General features: G+C 35.9%; 1 protein-coding gene across 2 annotated transcripts; it reads right to left on the bottom strand.

The window, feature by feature from the left end:
- Positions 1-4,544: 4,544 nt before the first annotated feature.
- LOC149832083 (sodium/hydrogen exchanger 6-like) lies at positions 4,545-15,665 on the bottom strand. Of its 2 annotated transcripts, none has more exons than XM_090014317.1 (22): positions 15,313-15,665; positions 11,397-11,448; positions 11,231-11,290; positions 11,085-11,109; positions 10,903-10,988; positions 10,675-10,786; positions 10,278-10,340; positions 10,171-10,190; positions 9,981-10,078; positions 9,770-9,798; positions 8,264-8,295; positions 8,123-8,170; positions 7,970-8,030; positions 7,778-7,875; positions 7,612-7,687; positions 7,488-7,507; positions 6,760-6,857; positions 6,576-6,685; positions 6,222-6,305; positions 5,282-5,379; positions 5,113-5,186; positions 4,545-5,041 (listed from the first exon to the last, which is right to left on the bottom strand). In XM_090014317.1, exons 1-22 carry the CDS (start codon positions 15,494-15,496, stop codon positions 4,983-4,985), a joined length of 1,587 nt encoding a protein of 528 aa, XP_089870443.1. In that variant the 5' UTR covers positions 15,497-15,665; the 3' UTR covers positions 4,545-4,982. The 2 variants fall into 2 exon arrangements, with proteins under 2 accessions (XP_089870443.1, XP_089870444.1); XM_090014318.1 differs by lacking the exon at positions 15,313-15,665 and adding an exon at positions 13,011-13,019.
- Positions 15,666-18,992: the final 3,327 nt, after the last annotated feature.

The following is an 18,992-nucleotide window of genomic DNA, read 5'->3' as shown; positions in this document are numbered from 1 at the left end:
TACTATTTTGTGCTCGCATGCAATAATTTACGTAAAATTCATGATTTAATCCTATCTTGCTCCCTTGTAAGAGGCAGTGTGACAAATATCGTAAGATTTACAAAAATCTCATGATACTATTGTGAGAAATTGCTTGAAAGTTTAAAACGGTAATTTCTCGCAAGATTTTTAAAATATTGTGAGATTTATAAAAAAAACATAAATACCACGATTTAAACATGATATATACATTTTAAATGGCTATTTATTGCAAAAAAAATCATGTATTCTTATTTTTAAATATTTTTTATTAATAATTTTTTATAAAAAATAATTTGTATATTTTTTAATTTATTTTTTATTGCCAAGATTTTGCCAAAAAAACTCAAGATTTATGAAATTTTTTCAATTTCTCGTGAGTTTTTTGAAAAACAAGAAATTGCCAATAAAAACGTTTGTCACTATGGTAAGAGGTAGGGTGACCGACACTAAAGTCTTATGGAGCTTACTAATTAAAGGCACCCACAGACTTGGTGGGAGTCCAACCTGTGACCAGGGAGTCAGCACCTTATTCCTAGGCCCGCTGCCACTCGGCCAACCCGTGTGGATCCCATCATATGTCATATGATCGGATGCAATAAAGATTGGATTCTTCACCCCGTATTCCATATTAGATTAGCAATCCAAGTTCAACCCGTTAATAATTTGCATCAATTATTTTCGTTTAATTATATGATACATTATATAATATAAAATAATGTATAATATACAATAACTCCGCCTGTGTAGTTATACACTGCCGGTCCCAAGCCCGGATAAAGGAGGAGGGTTGCTGTAGGCCTGTGACAGCCAGCATAAAAACTTTGTCATATCCTATGAAAATGAACCAATATGAGAATTTCGTTGGGGCGTTCCCTACTGAGCGACGCGCTGTACTCTCTAGGCCCAGAGGCAGTGATAAATGTGCAAGGGTTGCTAGGTCATCGCCCAGAAGCGACGCGTCACACCGGCGCCCGGGTGTGGTGTCAAATAGGCAAGGGTTCCCTCACTTTGTTGGACGGGTGGGGGTAAAGAAGTTAGTCCAAGACCATAAAATTAGGTTAGCCACTTGGAACATAGGGTCTTTAACTGGTAAGTTGGTAGAGTTAGTAGATGTTATGTGTAGGAGAAAGATTGATATTTTATGTCTTCAAGAGACCAAATGGGTAGGTGAGAAAGCTAAAGTGATAGAACCTTGGGGATATAAGATTTGGTATACAGGAATAAATAGGAATAGGAATGGAGTAGGGATTGTTATGAGTCGTCAGTTTATAGATAATGTAGTTGAGGTCCGTAGGAAGGGTGATAGAATTTTACTTATTAAATTAGTATTAGGTACGGATATTATTAATATTATTAGTGTTTATGCACCTCAAGTAGGTTTAGATGATTCCATTAAGCATCAATTTTGGGAAGATTTAGATGGAGTAGTACAAGAGACATCTTATGGAGAAAAGCTTTTCATCGGCGGTGACCTTAATGGACATGTAGGCATTAGTAGGGATGGATTTGAGAATATCCATGGAGGCTATGGTATAGGAGAAAGAAATGAAAGTGGATAAAGGATTTTAGATTTTTGTTTGTCCTATGATATGATCTTAGCAAACACCTGGTTTAGGAAGAGGGAGTCTCACCTAGTAACATTTAAAAGTGGGGTTAATACGAGTCAGATAGATTTTTTCCTACTTAGAAAGAGAGATAGGGGTTGTTGCATCGATTGTAAGGTTATACCAGGAGAAAGTGTAGCTACACAACATAGAGTCTTAATTTTAGATCTTAGAATTAGACAATGCCACAAAAGGGATAGACATAGGATAGATCCTAGAATTAAGTGGTGGGCACTGAAAGGAGCTAAACAAGGAATGTTTGTAGAGCAGGTAGTTAAGGAAGTTGATTGGTGTCTCGAGGAGGATTCAGAATCAATGTGGAATAAGATAGCGGGTGGTATGAGAAAGGTAGCTAAGGAGGTATTGGGTGAGTCTAAAGGCGGTGCACCACTAGGTAAGGATACATCATGGTGGAATGAGGATGTCAAATTAGCTATTAAGGTTAAAAGAGAGTGTTATAGAAATCTAAGTAAGAGTCGTGATAATGAGAATTTGGAGAAGTATATGATAGCAAAGAAGGAAGCTAAAAAAGTTGTTCAAAACGCGAGGGCTAAGGTATATAAGGAGGTTTATGACAAGTTGGATACCAAAGAAGGCGAGAAGGATATTTATAGGCTTGCAAAGATGAGAGATAGGAAATCGAAGGATTTGGGTATGGTTAGATGTATCAAAGATGAAACGCAAAGGGTTTTAGTCAAAGATGAGGAGATTAAGGAGAGATGGAAAGATTATTTTGATAAGTTATTTAATGATAGTCATGATCAAGATCTTGGAGACTTCTCCATTCCTTTTCATGAGATAAATCGTGACTTCATGCGCAAGATTCAAAAGAAAGAAATTGCAGAGGCTTTGAAGAAAATGAAATCAAGAAGGGCAGTTGGCCCAGATGGTATACCTATCGAGGCTTGGAAATGCTTGGGAGAGAAAGGTTTAGAATGGTTGACAAATCTTTTTAACTTGATTTGGCGAACAAATAAGATGCCTAATGAGTGGAGGAAGAGTACTTTGGTGCCTTTATATAAGAATAAGGGTGATATACATGATTGCACAAACTATCGTGGTATAAAACTCATGAGTCATACTATGAAACTTTGGGAGAGGGTGATTGAGTCTAGGTTGAGGAAGGTTGTCATGATATCGGAGAATCAATTTGGTTTTATGCCTGGAAGATCAACTATGGAAGCTATACATCTTCTTAGACAACTTATTGAAAGATATAGAGAGAGGAACAAAGATTTGCATATGGTTTTTATTGATTTAGAGAAGGCATACGATAGAGTACCTAGGGACGTTCTCTGGTGGACAATGATGAAGAAAGGTGTTTCTCTCAAGTACATTAGTATAATTAAAGATATGTATGAAGGAGTAGTAACCAATGTCCGCACTTGTGGAGGGGTGTCAACCAATTTTCCGATAACGGTTGGGTTACACCAAGGATCTGCTTTAAGCCCTTTCCTATTTGCGATAGTGATGGATGAGCTTACGAGATCAATTCAAGAAAATGTACCGTGGTGTATGTTGTTTGCTGATGATATTGTTTTGATTGATGAGTCTAGAGCTGGGGTTAATGCTAAGTTAGAATTATGGAGACAGACATTGGAAGCTAGAGGTTTTAAGTTGAGTAAGAGTAAGACTGAATATATGGAATGTCGGTGTAGTAAGCAACGAAGTAGTGATGGGAGTGTAGTGAAGCTTGGTGAGCAAGATATACCGGTGAATGATTATTTCAAATATTTGGGATCCATCATTCAAAAGTATGGAGAAATTGATGGAGATGTAAATCATAGGATAAAGGTTGGGTGGATGAAATGGAAAAGTGCTACTGGAGTGCTGTGCGATCGTAGAATGCCATTGCGGTTGAAGGGAAAGTTTTATAGGACGACTATTAGACCCGCTTTACTATATGGTACGGAATGTTGGGCTGCCAAGAGACATCATATTCAAAAAATGAGTGTAGCTGAGATGCGGATGCTTAGATGGATGTGTGGAAATACAATAAAAGATAAGATTCGGAACGAAGAGATACGTAAGAAGGTAGGTGTTGCACCCATTGAAAATAAGATGCGAGAGAATCGTTTACGGTGGTTTGGACATATTCGGCGAAGGCCTAATGATGCTCCAGTTAGAAGGTTGGAGAAATGGGAAAATATATTAGTTAAAAGAGGTCGGGGTAGGCCTAGGAAGACTTGGATGGAGATGATAGGAAAGGATATGAATGCTTTGAACCTCACCGAAGACATGGCGTTGGATAGAAATGATTGGAGGAAAAGGATTCATGTGGAAGACCCAAAATGAATTTCTTTTTTTGTTCATATCGCTGACCCCAATTATTTTGGGATGAAGGCGTAGTTGTTGTTGTTGTTTTGTTGTATTATATAATATAAAATGCGAGTTGGATACAAGTCATTTAGGGCAGCCAACTTGTTTTCAGCCTAGATCGGCAACAAGGTGTGACATGACATAATCACAATTCTTGATCTTTTCTGACAAGGGGAAAAACATTCTCACAACGAGTTGGTAACTTCCCATTTTTTAAAAATCTCAATATGTTTAGACTTAACTATGTCACGAATATTGGCCATGTTTTGAAAATCTCATGATTTTATCGTGATATTTTTTAAGATCCACACATTCCCAAAAAAGAAGAATATCGCTTTATTTTAAAAACATGGCATTTTATTATGATATTAACACAATAAAAACACCTTTTCAACCGTTAATATTTTCTTTACAATTGTTTTCACACTCACGCACACATACACGTAAAATTTCCAGTGGTTTTCCCAACAATAAAAATTTAATTTATTGTGAGTTGTTTCCCAGATAAGATTTTCCAAAATACGAGAACTGTGACATTGCTTGACAAGAAAAAACGCTAAAAAAAATACGCACAAATAAAAAACATTAAAATTTGAAGTATATTCAAAATCGATAATACTTTGAATTTTTCATGATTTTATCAGGACTTTTTATTGCATCTATATTTCTGTATCTTTCATGAACTTAATCCTTGTTTTCTTTCTTTTTCTTCCTGGTCCATAACTATGGTTTTCCGAAGAGACACAGAGAGCAGCATCACACGGCCAGCTCAGAAAACTCCCATGACACAGATATACATATAAACTGTTACTAACACGCGCATATAAACAAGGGAATATTTTCTGCTAGCCGATGATTTCAGAATCAGACTCGTAACCATTTCTGCTAATCCTCCTCCTGTCACCCTAATCGTGTAACTAGCGGACGTATAATTATATACATTCTGTGAGTCTACTTCAATCGCAAGTCTGCGGCAGAGACAAATACTTGCAGTTGATCTGTGTTGGGAATTTCAACTGCAGCTCTCTTTGGGTAGGATCAAGTCAATCCCCGTCTGCCAAAGCTGCTGCCTCTTCCATGGTGTGATGACGACTCCTCTGTTTCATGATAAACAACACCCAGTCAAGAAAAAGACGATGTTATGAGATTTAAGATCTTGTTCTTTTACCATTTGAATCTCCATTCTGTGCGGTGAAGAATGGTGTGAGGTAATTTTTGTCAAGCGCAGTGAAAGATGTAGTGCTGCAATAGAAACCAAGATATACGAATCAAGCAGTGAACTAAAAGGTAGTAGAGAGGTTGGACTTTAGGAGCATGAGGTAAATTTGAAGCAAAACCTTTTGTGGAACTCTTTTAGTCTCATTTTTAAGTTCTGTCCAGATGTTGCAGCCTCTTCATAGCTCGGAGCAATGTAATTGTTTTCCTCCTCAAAGCTCTGAAATGAAGGTATAAAATATAAAAATTTAACAGGGGCATTACCTTCCACCAATTAATTCAAGGAAAAAGCATCACATAGGAAAAAGAATTGTGGGGGGGGGGGGGGATGAATTTACATGTACGCATACATGCACTCGAAAAAAAAACAAACAGTATCTTTGAGGAACGAAGACTCCAAACTAATGGTATCACTGAAATCCAACAAAAGAGGCAAACCTGCACACCTGTATGCCAAGTTTTCCCAATAAAATTAAAAGATCAACAAGCATATGTATGCTTGTATGCCTGATTACAACCACATATGCACTTTAGCAGCCAACAAGACCTAACTAAAAGTGCAACCTAAAAAATGAAAAAATAGAAAAAGGATTGTAGCTGGACAGCAAGACTGCTGATGCCAAGAATTGTAAGGTACTTGATGCACAAAGTAAGATCAGTTTATATGTTGCAATGATGACCAAAGAACCTTTATAGAGGCGCATAAAGAATGGCTATAGAGATGCAACAAAACCCTTGAGAATCTGCAATGCCAAAGTCTTCACCCACCACTGTCAATGATAACAGAATATTCGCTTTTGGATGTGTCTGCGTACAATACACATGTACATGCATACTATGTACACACACACACACACACACACACACACACACACACATATATATATATATATATAGTATGCATGTCCGTATGTATGGGTACTTCTGTTGTGGTACTGAACCACCATAACTTGATTTATGAAGATTTTAAGTAGCCACATGGGTAGAACCATGTACCAGAGACGGAGAGAGACCCAGAGTTAATGCATCACATAGTTGATGAACAAGGTAAAAGAAACTTGCCTCTTCTAGCTGACTGTCTATACCATCACCTACAACTTCCAAGGCTTCAAGCATGGTTCCTGTTGAACCTCCAATTAGTAGCACCTACAGCATTTTCACAGTAATTGTAGGTAAATCATGTGAATATCTGAAAGAACAGGCACAAGGAATATTGTTGCAAGAAAACATAAAAGTAAAATACAACATATTAATCAAATGCAACAAATTGTTTTTTTTTCTCATCCATACCCAACTTCATTTCTGAGATCTAATACTTGCATAAGCAAAAGCAAATGCCTTCTAAATGCTTTTGAGAAACAATTGTTATGTTTTCTTAATTGACTAGTTCTGTGTCTTAGTTGATGTGGCACCTACCGTTAGGACAATAATTGCAGTTGTAGCAGTAAATATTGTCTGTCCATGCCCTTCTGGAAGATCATGGACAGATTGCAGAGCAAGAGCAAAGGCCATGGCACCCCTCAACCCTGTCCAACAAAAGCTTACAGATTATTATGAAAAAAAGTTCCCTGACAACAACAATAGTGCGCTTCCTCCTCACCACTATACCAAAGTGCCTTTTGATGCTTTAGTGGTATTTTCCTGTTTGCTGGTCGGATCAAGTTGACCAAATACCCACATGAGAAAACATTTGCAGCCCTTCAAGATAAACATAGGAAAGAGTAAATCAAAGCTGTTCAACAAACTATCTACTATATATTATCATCACAATGGAAACCAAAACCAGAAGAGATAACATTAACCATTGCTAGTAGAACTACATGATGCATCAAACAGCAACCAGGTCATTCCATTGTCAAATTAGCACGAGTAAGAAGACTGACAAGCACAAAAGCAACAATTCTACATAAACTTAACAAAGTCATGGATCTTACTATTCTTATCCACAAAATAATCCATATGATAGAAAGGCATTGCAAAAGGTTTGAGGAAAAGCAAGTTAACTGTCAATAGGAACTTAAAAGGTCAAAAATGTCTGGTTTTGCTTGTTTATAAAAGAAAAGATTAGCTAGGCCGCCTAAGGCTGAATGATATGAAATATAAAGCTTGTAAAAAGAGTGAAAGGTAACAGCCTATGATGAAGATAAAAAGGACAGTACACGACTAGCAACAAAGAGCAGCCAAAAGATGTTATCTCATTTTATTTCACCTTATACCTAAGTATGTGTGCAAATTGAGCAACTAAGACAAGTTATAATGGGCAAAATGCTAGAGCAATCTATCAGTATGATACGTAACAGAAGTCCCATAATGAAAATATCAACATACCTTGCAACAACAATAAACAACTGGAATTTCCATCATGACAAAAGGTTAAAGAAATTAATTTGCTCTCAGCTTTCAGAACTATATTGAACACTGCAATCTATCGGCATATAACTATCAAGGATACAATTGAGAAAAAGATAAAACCAATGTGTGACCAGCTCTGTTGCTCCATTGCAATATCAAAACCCATGTATATAAATCTGCAGGTTATAAAGAAGGTACAAATATTTGGTAAATCCAAACAAAAAGTATTAAACTGTGTCAATTATAAAATCAATAAGCCATCTTACACAAAAGTCTCTGCTAAGGATGATATCAAATGAAAAAACGCAGCAACAAATCTTTGGGAATTTTCTGATAAGTTCGAGAAAGTGTAGTGTTTCATTACCTGAACAGTAAAAAATATGAAACAGAAAAAATTATGCAATGAATTTAGCTAATAGTAGGTTATTCTATCGAAAGATCTTGGGAAGTGCACTCACAATTCCAGTGAACAGAATTGACACAATACCAGAAAGCCCAAGACCTTCAGCAAGCATGTACCTGCATGGCAAAGATTAGCTCATCAGACACCAGACAAAGAATAATCACCATATTAAGCAAACAGATTAAAAGAACTACATGAAGTTGCTTACGAGAAATATGGGAAAAGGACAAAGAGGCAGCACTCCAAATTCTGAAGACTGAAAGGAAAGAAGAAAAACACATTAAGAACTCTGAGAAACCTATGGAAGAAATTGGCTGATACGATTAATAGGTAGTATATTGGGACTTACTTGTCAATATCCAGGCCCGCATATTTAAAAAGGTATGCAGTTGTTAAGGATTCCAATTCTTTTACATAAAAAAACATAGACGGTATCCAACAACTATATACAAGAAAGAGCAGTCATTCCAGATAAGCAAACATTTATTCAACATTCTATCTACCAGTCAGAGGCTTTCACAGAATAAAGTTCTTGAAATTGTATGCTTTAGTTACCACGGGTCTTTCTGCTATCTTTCCAATTTATTAGGTCCCTTTGTGTGCATACGCTAGGTATGCAAATTATAGTGAAGTCATGTTATCACAATGTGAGCCACCACAGCTTTGACTCACACGCAGTGCACACACATGTACATGCATAAACGTGTGTACACATACACAGAGACACATACATGGGCCTCTTTCTTACAAGTCCCTGTTACTGTTAGCCTAAGATTGGTTATCATCTGAATATCTGATGCTGGAATCATCAAATGAGGAGCAGAATTATCAATTTACCCATCAATTAACAATAAATGTTGCTCAACGCTGGCAGTTTTGCTTTTTTTCTTCATTCATCTGATATGAAGAATATTATGTTAACTTCATACAACACAAATCTCTAAGTTAAAGCGAACACATACAACTAAAATCCCATCCTCAAACAACAAAAGAGAACTCCCCTATTCCTCTATTATGCAAAATACAAAGTCTAGATATTGAATACGGAGATCTGATGCTAACGCACCAGTAATGCAAAAAATATGCAGGTTTGAAGCTAACACACAGAGAGATTTGAAAATGGGAGGGTTCTAGGGAGGTTAAATAGGTAAGTAAAAGGTAAAATTGGGATTTCAAAATGTTAACTAATAACAGCTATGGTCTTGACCATTCAATTAACAGTAGGAATGCTTTTGGCACAACATGCAAAAGGCTCAAATAAAATAGCATAAAAGATAAAATTTCATTCAAAAACCATAAGATTGCCATCAAAATGTATCATTGAGCTCATCAAAGCAAGCTAGAAGCCTAGAACCAACTCAACCTGTTTCCTTCTTTTGAAGATATTTGTTAGATGATAAAGATTCAGTTGCTTAGTACCAGTCATCTTCCTCTTCTATGATAAGAGTAACATATTTCAACAATACATGAGGCACGTTCAACTTAATTGCCATGAGTTTAACATACATTTTTTCACCTATATAGTAAAACTAAATAATATCTAGTATCTACAGATGGAAGTATTTATAAAGGGGACAACAGTTCACTTATAGGTGACATCCTCTGATAGAGTTTGTTATGTTTTAACCATTAAGTTAGGTGAGGACTCCAAATGGTAAGATGAGCCCCCAATACAAACCTAACAGGCAGGTTTAGATTATTCATCCTTTATGAAAAAAAATCAGTAATTACAAAACCACCCCTGTCAACAGTATATTATTAGTGTCCGATTCTATCATGCAGAAAAAGTGAACCAGATAATATGATAATAATCTTCTCAGCCTTTTTTACAAGTGCAAGGTGAGTTAAAGGATATCAAAGCAGAAATAAATCCCACACCAACTCCTGCAAATGCAAAAAAGAGACAATGCCAACATGTTACAAACTATAAAAGGAGGAGTTTCTCATGAATACAACAGATGATACTCAAGGAATTGCAAAAACAATTAGGAAAAGAAGGTTTAACAATCCCAAAATTATAGTAATTTATTTTCGGTACTCTTTCAGCAAGCAACAAGAATACTAACCAGATGACAATGAACCAACAAAAGTCTCAAGGAATCTTAGAATGATAAGAAAGATGCTTTGGCTGGAAGTTACATGACTGTTTACTGATGACATTGTCCTGCAGATAGAAGCATTTACTGAATAAGAACCAATCATCCAAGATAGATGTTCGATCATACACTTACTGAAGGCAACAAGTTTGAAGCAAACCTGTACAATGAAATCGCCATCTTCAAAGCATCCAAAAAACAAAAGTTGTTAAAAGCTTAGTCCTTAACAACAAAAATGGATAAAAAGAAAAAAGAGACCAAACATACTGCATCATTCAGAACAGATTCCCCAAACACCAATGCATAAAGATTCATATCTGTCCCTAGTTCCTGCAGAAATTCAAAACAAGAGGATATTCACCATGCACTGCTTCAAACAAATCATACATACAAGTAGCTAGACATTTCTGGATTAATCATATTAAACTTCAAGCTGTTCCATGAACATGCAAGTGCGGAATTGCATAGTATAAAATCAAAATAAACTTGGAAAAGCAGTAGCAAACCATGTGCATATTTATGAAACATGTTGCAGAAAGAGACATGATTCATACTTGCTGTGTATGGCATGCTACAATTTTAAACACATTCATGATAAGATCACACAATTGCATAAAGTTAATAAGAACAATATGATCATAAGAAAACACACTAGATCTCACACCTGAAATATGGATAAAACGGTTACAGGATCTGTTGCCGATATAAGAGAACCAAACATCATACTTTCAACAAACGGCAGTTTATACGTGAGAAACATTACTCCACCAAGATAGCTGGAAAAGAAATAGCACCATCATGAATTCAACTCCATGGTTGCAAACAGTAGAAAATATTAGTACAGAGAATATCATAGGAGAAGATGAAGAAATGCACCATGAAAAGAACTTACACCAGGAATCCTGTCACAATGGAAGCAATAAATGTCCCTAGAATCGCAAATGTGACTATGGCTCCAAAATTTGAAAAAAATGGTTTCTGCCAACAACAATCAAACTCAGGTAAGTTCAGAATGAATATGATCCCCGTAGATAATGTATATTTTTCAAGACTAAGGCAGAAAGGTCGACTTACAGGTTGTAAGCTGAAACCTGACTGAGTACATAGTTGTCAAGGAAAAAATTCCATAATATGTTTTTTCTATAAAATTGCTAACTAAAAATTCAATACAAATATGAGGTTAAAAAGTAAGTGCACAATTATACAAAGCTGTAGGATATAATATAATCGGCGGTAGCAAAAACAAGAAGAAGAACTCCTCATGAAAATTGAACCATGTTCTGCAAGCCAGGAAACATCATGGGAAAATCAGACACAAAAATGGCAGTGAGAGATTCACAACAAAGTATAAATGTTAATACAGCAGCCAGAAAACAAACAACAAACCTTATGTTCCTCTCAGTGTTTGATATATTAGCAAGCCCACCCACAGTTAAACCTGTCACAGAAAACTATAAAAATAAATACATGATGATTTAGGTATAACATGTTCTTCACACAAAAAACTATTAAACTAGATGATGTGTCACCTGCATGAAGGCCATATGATCCATAAGAAAACGGGTGTGAAGTCATAATATATCATAAAAATGGATAGTGCACTTTGTTAATTCCTTGAAAATTAAAAGGCCAAGGTCTCACTTTTTAGAATGTAGAAAACGTCCCATAGTTTGCCAGAAATGTGAAAGAGCATGCAGAATCATGCACATAGATACATGTCATCCATGCACTTATGTTTTTGTGGATACACATACTATCCATGCATATACACTGTCAATGTAATTGTGTTTTCCTGTAAATATGCAGGGGTATACGGTTCATAACTATGTGTTACAGGATCAGATTTGGATCAACCAAATCTGGATCCATCCAGACCAAATGACAGGTTAGATGGGATTGAGATCAAGCAAGAGTCCAAGGTTGAGGTGTCTAATAGGAAAGAAGTTCACACATTGGAGGTGTCCAACAACAGTATGGATGTAGAGAGCAAGCTTCCAAATTGTAACTTGAGTACTACTTGTAATAGGTTACCAAGGGTAACACAAGTCCTATTGGGTAATACGTTGAATAAGGACTCTCACCTCATGTACTCTATAAATAAACATCACCGGAAACACCCCACACACGATTTTCTGTGTGGAGTGACTAAGATCATGGATGTAGGTCTATTGACCAAACCACGTTAAATCGCGCTTTGTGTTCTCTGTTACTATGAAACAAAAACACCATCTATGAATAACCACAAGAGCCATGGTAGTGGAAATCTCATAAACTCATACATATCATTTTTAATGTCTACAGAACTTAACAAGCTTAGGATTTTGGGGAAGAAAATATCCTATACAAAAATTAGAAGAAAAAAAGGCCATTAGGAATTGTATTAGCACATCCAACTCATGTCAGATCTTTTTTGTATAAAACTATGACTATAGAAAGTGGAAACATATACTATCCACACATCCAAAAACCAAAAAGACCTGTATGTATAAACAGGGAGTTTGCAATTAAAGTTCATTGCACAATGACATCAACGACAAAATGCCAAGAACAGTGAAACGTTATACATTTTTCTTGTAGCATGTCATTTTCAATATCTACAAAATGTCAACATTTAAAACATTTGCTAATAAGATCCTAAATATACATACATCTCTCTCTCTCTCTCTCTCTCTCTCTCTCTCTCTATATATATATATATATATATATATATATATATATATAGAGAGAGAGAGAGAGAGAGAGAGAGAGTAACAACCACTCAATCACATAAATGTGTCAGTGCCTAAGAATGCATGTGAACATGAACTCGATCTTATTCACAATCATATGTAAACGTTGAATTACATGGTAAAACATAGACATCTATCTTGGTCGATGACACCATTTTAAACATGAAAAGAAGGGCTTTGATGACATTTTTACCGGGGTAAATACATGCACTTGATTTACAGTAAATATATTTGGTGAGCTCATAAAGCAATGCCATTCAGTGCAACTTACCTAGTATTTGGTTAATGCCCTAACAATCACTTATGGAGGTTTCACTGCTTCTTTCTGCAAGCTCTCATGGCCAGATGCAGCAGGAAAGATTCTCGCTGGTGAGGCCCATACAATAACAGAAACCAGTCACCTCATGGCTATAAAAAATGCTGATACTGTGGCTGGAATCAATAGCATAAGGATGGGCAAGCCATTAAGGAAAGGAATAGAGTGAGCATGCATGTATCTTAGGGTTACAATACAGTGAAAAAATGCAAAAAAGACAATGTGTGCATTGATAACACTATGCAACTTCAAGAATCTGATTTGAGCTATACTTACATTTATAATAAGCAAAGCAACATCCTTTAATCAAGAAAAGGTCTGTATGTTCTTTACAAATGATGTAATGCTTGGGCTTGACTCACTAAAAGCTTGGATCAAAGTTCTCTTAATAAACACCAAGCTCAAGTTAGATTTATAGGTCTTGAGCCTAAGCTTCACAACAAGAGCTTGTTAAGCTCATTTAAAGCTAGTAAATATCTAAAATATGCATATGCACACATCATATAAAGTCTGACATTAAAATAATCAGATCTCAATAGTTACCTAGTTTGTTGCAAAAAGGAGGTGACGGGTTATTGTCACCTCCTCCCTTTCATAAAATTCTTTTGTTTATATTTTTTGAGTGAGTTGTTAACCAGGCTCAAGCTCAAGCCAAGCTTGAGGAGCACAGGCCCAAGCTTGGCTCATATGCAACCCAACTTATCAGCCAAAGTAGAGAAGACAGTCAGGACACAAATAAGAAATAAGTGCTTTTGAGAACTATCCTAGCAAAAAAAAATGCTTTCTAAAAAGGTTAGTGATGAATTTCTTGTGGTTGAGATTTAACATCTTGTAGTGCAACAATGGAGTAACTTTTGGTACTTAAGCTTTATAGTACAACAATAAGTGGATTTGAAAAAAAATACCACTAGCAGTATTTGTGTTGGATGGATAACATGGAGGCAAGATTTACATTGTTATGTGAAGCAAGCACCTCTACGATCTGAAGAGCATTTATACAGGTCTAAGATAAGACCAGCACTCCTATATGGTTCTGACTGTTATGCAACTCAAAAGTGATAAGAAGAGAATATGAACGTAACCCAAGATGTATATGTCAAAGTTGATGAGTGAAGTAGCACTGAAGGATAGGGTAAAAAAATGCATGAAGATGCTCCCCATATCATCAACAAAATGAAAAATGTTAGAAAAGGTGTGTCTAATGCTAGTTTGGTTCTGTCCCAGGTAAATCTATCATAGGCTAGGTACCAAGATTTCATGTAGCATGGGATAGAAAATCGAGAAAAGTAAGAGACCAATAAAGACGGGAGGTAATGATGAATAGGATACAAAGATTTTTGAGAAGATATAAGTTGTCTAGATCCCAAGTTTGAACAGGTCATTGAAATCGTCTATCCTGGTTGGTGGATAAATGGCTCACATAGCCACTTTCCACCCAGTGTTTCATGGTTGCCAGGTTGATTATCACTTTGTACATCAGAATATTGAGGTAGAGGGCATTGATACAAGGTGCTCATATGGAATTTCAAGTTGCAGATATGTTAGTAAAAGCATATCAAGTGATTCTCAAATTCACTAAGAGAAGGCTGAGATTGAATTTTTGGACAGCATATACTGCACGGCTTCTTTTCGTTGATTTCTACATCAAGATATTTATTCTTAAAAGCTTTTTCCCCTTTTTCTTAATATCAACAATCTAACTATTTATTCTCCATACTTATAGCTCAATAGTAGTTCCTAATAACAACTTTTCCAATAAAACACCAATTACCAGATGGTAATTGACGCTCATGCGTCTCATACAAACAGGAAAGGAATTTCCTACTCTGTGCGCTGTCAAATACGTTTCCTTTTCTTTTTCCGTCATTTTCGCCTTCTCGCAGAGAGAAATGGATACGGACCAAAACGGAAAAAGAAGGGCCAAAAAGGTCAAGAATCCCTAAATAACCCGCACGTTTATGCCCAAACGATTAGGCGGAAACCGAAACCCTAACAAGCCAAGAACGTTTCTGAAGGCAGAACAAATAAAAAAAATGACATCTTGACCTAGCGATGAGTTCGAAAGACAAGTCCGATCAGCTATCTACCGCCACCTTTTACAGTTACCCAAATCTTTCTCTCCAAAAATGTATTTTCTTTTCTGGAAGCGGCGTTAAGACTCGACAAGAACTTGATTTTTGCATCCTACAGCTCGTCAATAAGCCCTTTTTCATTCTCTTTTCTTCTTCGACGAGAGCGAGAGTGTGAGAGAGAGTACCGATCAAAAGAGAAGCGCTCGCCTCAGGGAGGTAGTAGAACTTGTGGCGCCTCAGGACGTGGCCGAGAACGAACGACAGGACGAGCATCATGATCTGGAGGAGGATCCCGACTCCGGCCGCCTGCTGATCCTTTCCGGGAGCTCCGTCCGACGAACCCGACGGAGATATCTGAAGCTCCGCCATTGCGACGAGCGATCGACGGCGACGGACGCTTCCCTTCCGATCGCTCTCTTGCCTCCCTCTCTCTTTCTCAAGTTTTCTCTCTTTGGTGTCTGTGTATGATGGAAGGAAGGGATTCGCTTCCGCTTCCCCTGATAAACGTCACCACCACCGAACTCTCGAGTTTTCGTCTTCCTCCTCTCAGCGCGGAGTGCTCCTGTTTTATACCGTGAGTAAGCATTCGTAACGACCAGAAATCCCTCCTTCGTTTGGATGCAGTCTATACGGGTCGGGTACCCGACCCATTAGGTATTCCCGAACCCGCCCAAATAACGTTCGGGTTCGAGTTCGGGTTTTGTCAGGTCACATCAATGAAATCCCAAACACGGACCACATAATATTTTAAATTTTTATTAAAAATACAAAAAAAATGCTCAGGCTGTATCAGGTTCCCAAAACAAAATCATGACCCAAACTCCGCCCACATATTGGATTAAGGGTGACCCGAATATTATATTCAGGTCAGCGTTTTTCATGCCCATACCCAATAATTCGGGTTTGACTCGCGTAGGGTACTTGGTACAGACCCGACCCAATGACAGCCCTAATGGATACAACACTCGTTCTTGGGAAAATTTCGGCCAGAAAATTTAGTGACATTTTCAAGAATGACTTCTCGAGAAGACCTTGGGAAAATTCTAGAATATCTTTTTTTTAAAACAAGGGAAAAATTAAGAATATCTAAAACCATATAGTAATCATATAAAAATATAAAAGATAAAAAAAAATTAATGTGGGTTTAATGCAGTATTAATGCATTAAAATTGTCATGTTTTCAAAATAAGTAGTTTTTTTTTTTACATAATTTCACAACATTTTCTAAATATTCGTGATATTTAACGACTATATCCATGTACCACCAATACCGCAAGTCTCAGTATCAATATTTTCTAATAAAAATACAAATTTTATTTCTTGAAAATATTGGTATTAAAGTTATAAAAAATATAAAAATATAAAAGAAATTTATAAACTATTTTTATTGTGATAACATTACATGTTATCATGATTCAGAATAAGTGGTATTTTGAAAATATCATGATATTTTAGATTATGTTGACTTATGGAAATATTGTGATATTTATTGTATTGATTACCAAGCATCTCCTTATCATGACGAACGAATAACATTGTAAATTGGATTATGATTCTTCATTGCATAGTTACAAAAGTTTAAATCGGCAAAAATAATTATAGGCAAATTCTCATGAGAAATTGAAATTTGTTTTTCTCATTGTTTATTGGCAAGTTATTGGTAGGAAAATTTTAATTCAAAAATTAGAAGAAGATGTAAATATAAATAATAAAATTATTTAATTTTCCTAGATATAATCAAATATAAATGTAAAGATTGCAATCAAGTTGCAAAATTTTTGTTTAAACATAATATCAAGATATTTTTTGAAAATATAACGATATTTGGCCATTTAAAATTACAACTAAAATAAAATATGTGGTATAACTAATTAGACTGGTATTCACCGCGAGCTTAGACTTAAAATTAAATTTGTCTGCTTGAAGTTTAAAAAAACTAAACAAGCTTTTATCTTTTGAAGTACCTTCTGGCAACCACACATCTAAAGTCAAATCATTTAAAAAAAATCGAGTCTTTTTTTTTTGCGGTCTAGGTTCAAAGCTCATGGGTGTTACCTCTTGCCCAAGCATGGCCATAAGCTCTATGACAAATATCGCAATATTTATAAAAATATAACCAATATATCTTGATAAATTGCTTGGAAGTTTAAAAAGGTGATTTCCTGCAAGATTTTCAAACCGTGACAAACATCACGATATTTATATTTTTAAAATATATTTATTGTGAAAACCCCAAAATTTTTATTTTTAAATTTGTTTTATTATATTTTTCTTATAAATTTATTTTTTCTAATTTTTAATTTATTTTTTATTCCCAAGATTTTGTCAAAAAAATGTGAGATTTAAACTTTTGTCACTATGGCAAAACAGTGACCATAAGTACGGCAGGTAGAGCTAGCGTGGCAACTTTATGTACTTTTCATTTTTTTACTTTACAAATGTATTATGTTTCGACAAAACGGGGGCTCTGAGTGGTTGGTAGGAGCTGTCGGTTCTGGTCACCTTGTGGTTGGGCCGTTGCAGGTTCAAACTACAGTGGGTACGTCGAATAGTAACTGGTGGGGTTCAGCCTAACCTCAGCTTGCCTTTAAAAAAAATGTATCATGTTTCCGGTGGAGTTTGGTACAGACAGTTTGGCTCTAAAATAGGCACATTCTTTAATTGGGTATGATAAGTGCACTCAAACCCAACCCAACTTGGTTCGAGTTTAAGTTTAGGTTCAGACATGTCTGGAACTTTTAGACCTATATAAGTTGATGGGTACAAAATAGGCATCTTCGAAACAGGTCAAGTCTTAACTTAACTCATCTTGATTGGATTTGGGCACTACTAAGGATAGAGACCTATATACATTAATGGGTTAAGGTATAAGTAGGGCTTTCAATGGGTCTAATTTGGTTCATACCCAGGTGGAACAAGACTCAAACCAGATTTTGGGTATGGTACTGATTCAGTACCCAGGTCTAATCGAACAACCATAAGAGAAACCATACCCCGATCCTATAAGAACTACATGAACCAGACCTGGACCATACCCAATGAAATAATATTTTTATCATTTTTATATTGAAAATCTGTGGATCTTAATCAGAACTCATGTGGATCCCAGGTCTGGAATAAAATATAACAAACGATACCCGGATCCATGTATTAATCGGATCCTTCCAGTCCCAACCAAATTTGAATGGGGTGTCCCTATAGGGTTTGGTACCGGTCAAACTGAACCGTTGACACCTTAAGTATAACTCGGGTAGGGGTGAGTTGGTCTTAATGCATGTATTTGCACTAAGTATTAGAATTCAAATGATTTGTGTTTAAAAGAAAAAAGAATTCTAAGGCAGAAATCTTAATCCTTAAAAAATTATTAACTTCAGATGACACATGTCATTAAAACAAATACTTTAAAAAAATTAATCCCTAAAAAATATAAAATAAATAAATTAAGCCGACCTTGAATCAGCACCTTTTGAGTCGTTTTTGGATCAGTTCGATCTACATTAACCGATTTTGACAACACTGGGTCTCGCCTGCTTGAAACACTACCATCCCATTAATACCTCGAATATAAAAATAGGACTGAGCTAACTATGACCCCTTTTCATTATTGTTTTCAAATTTTGATATTCTAAAAAATGATGTTTACACTTGTGAGAGTGTCAAGTGACATAGGATACTAATCCTAACAATAAATTATTACTAGAAATAAAATAGGCTTAGATTGTTCACTGGTTGATTATTGCAAATTGTAGAGGAATTTATTTTATAAATATTTAATTTAAAAACTAACAAATAGCACCATTAATTTTGATGAGGCTTCTCTTATGCAACCTGCCAACAAAAAGAGATACTAACCAGCATCATAATC

This window comes from Nuphar pumila, chromosome 7 (assembly GCF_984573655.1).
Source record: "Nuphar pumila chromosome 7, dmNupPumi1.hap1.1, whole genome shotgun sequence".
NCBI classification, from domain to species: Eukaryota; Viridiplantae; Streptophyta; class Magnoliopsida; order Nymphaeales; family Nymphaeaceae; genus Nuphar; species Nuphar pumila.
This window is presented reverse-complemented; position numbering and strand designations above follow the sequence as displayed.

What these genes read in the sequence shown, in the direction of transcription:
- LOC149832083 (XM_090014317.1), bottom strand. Translation starts at nt 15,496, where the DNA reads ATGGCGGAGCTTCAGATATCTCCGTCGGGTTCGTCGGACGGAGCTCCC. An exon ending in AATCTGTTCTGAATGATGCA is followed by an intron (nt 10,191 to 10,277) that starts GTATGTTTGGTC and finishes GATGCTTTGAAG; the next exon opens with ATGGCGATTTCATTGTACAG. An exon ending in GTCCTTTTCCCATATTTCTC is followed by an intron (nt 8,031 to 8,122) that starts GTAAGCAACTTC and finishes TTTGCCATGCAG; the next exon opens with GTACATGCTTGCTGAAGGTC.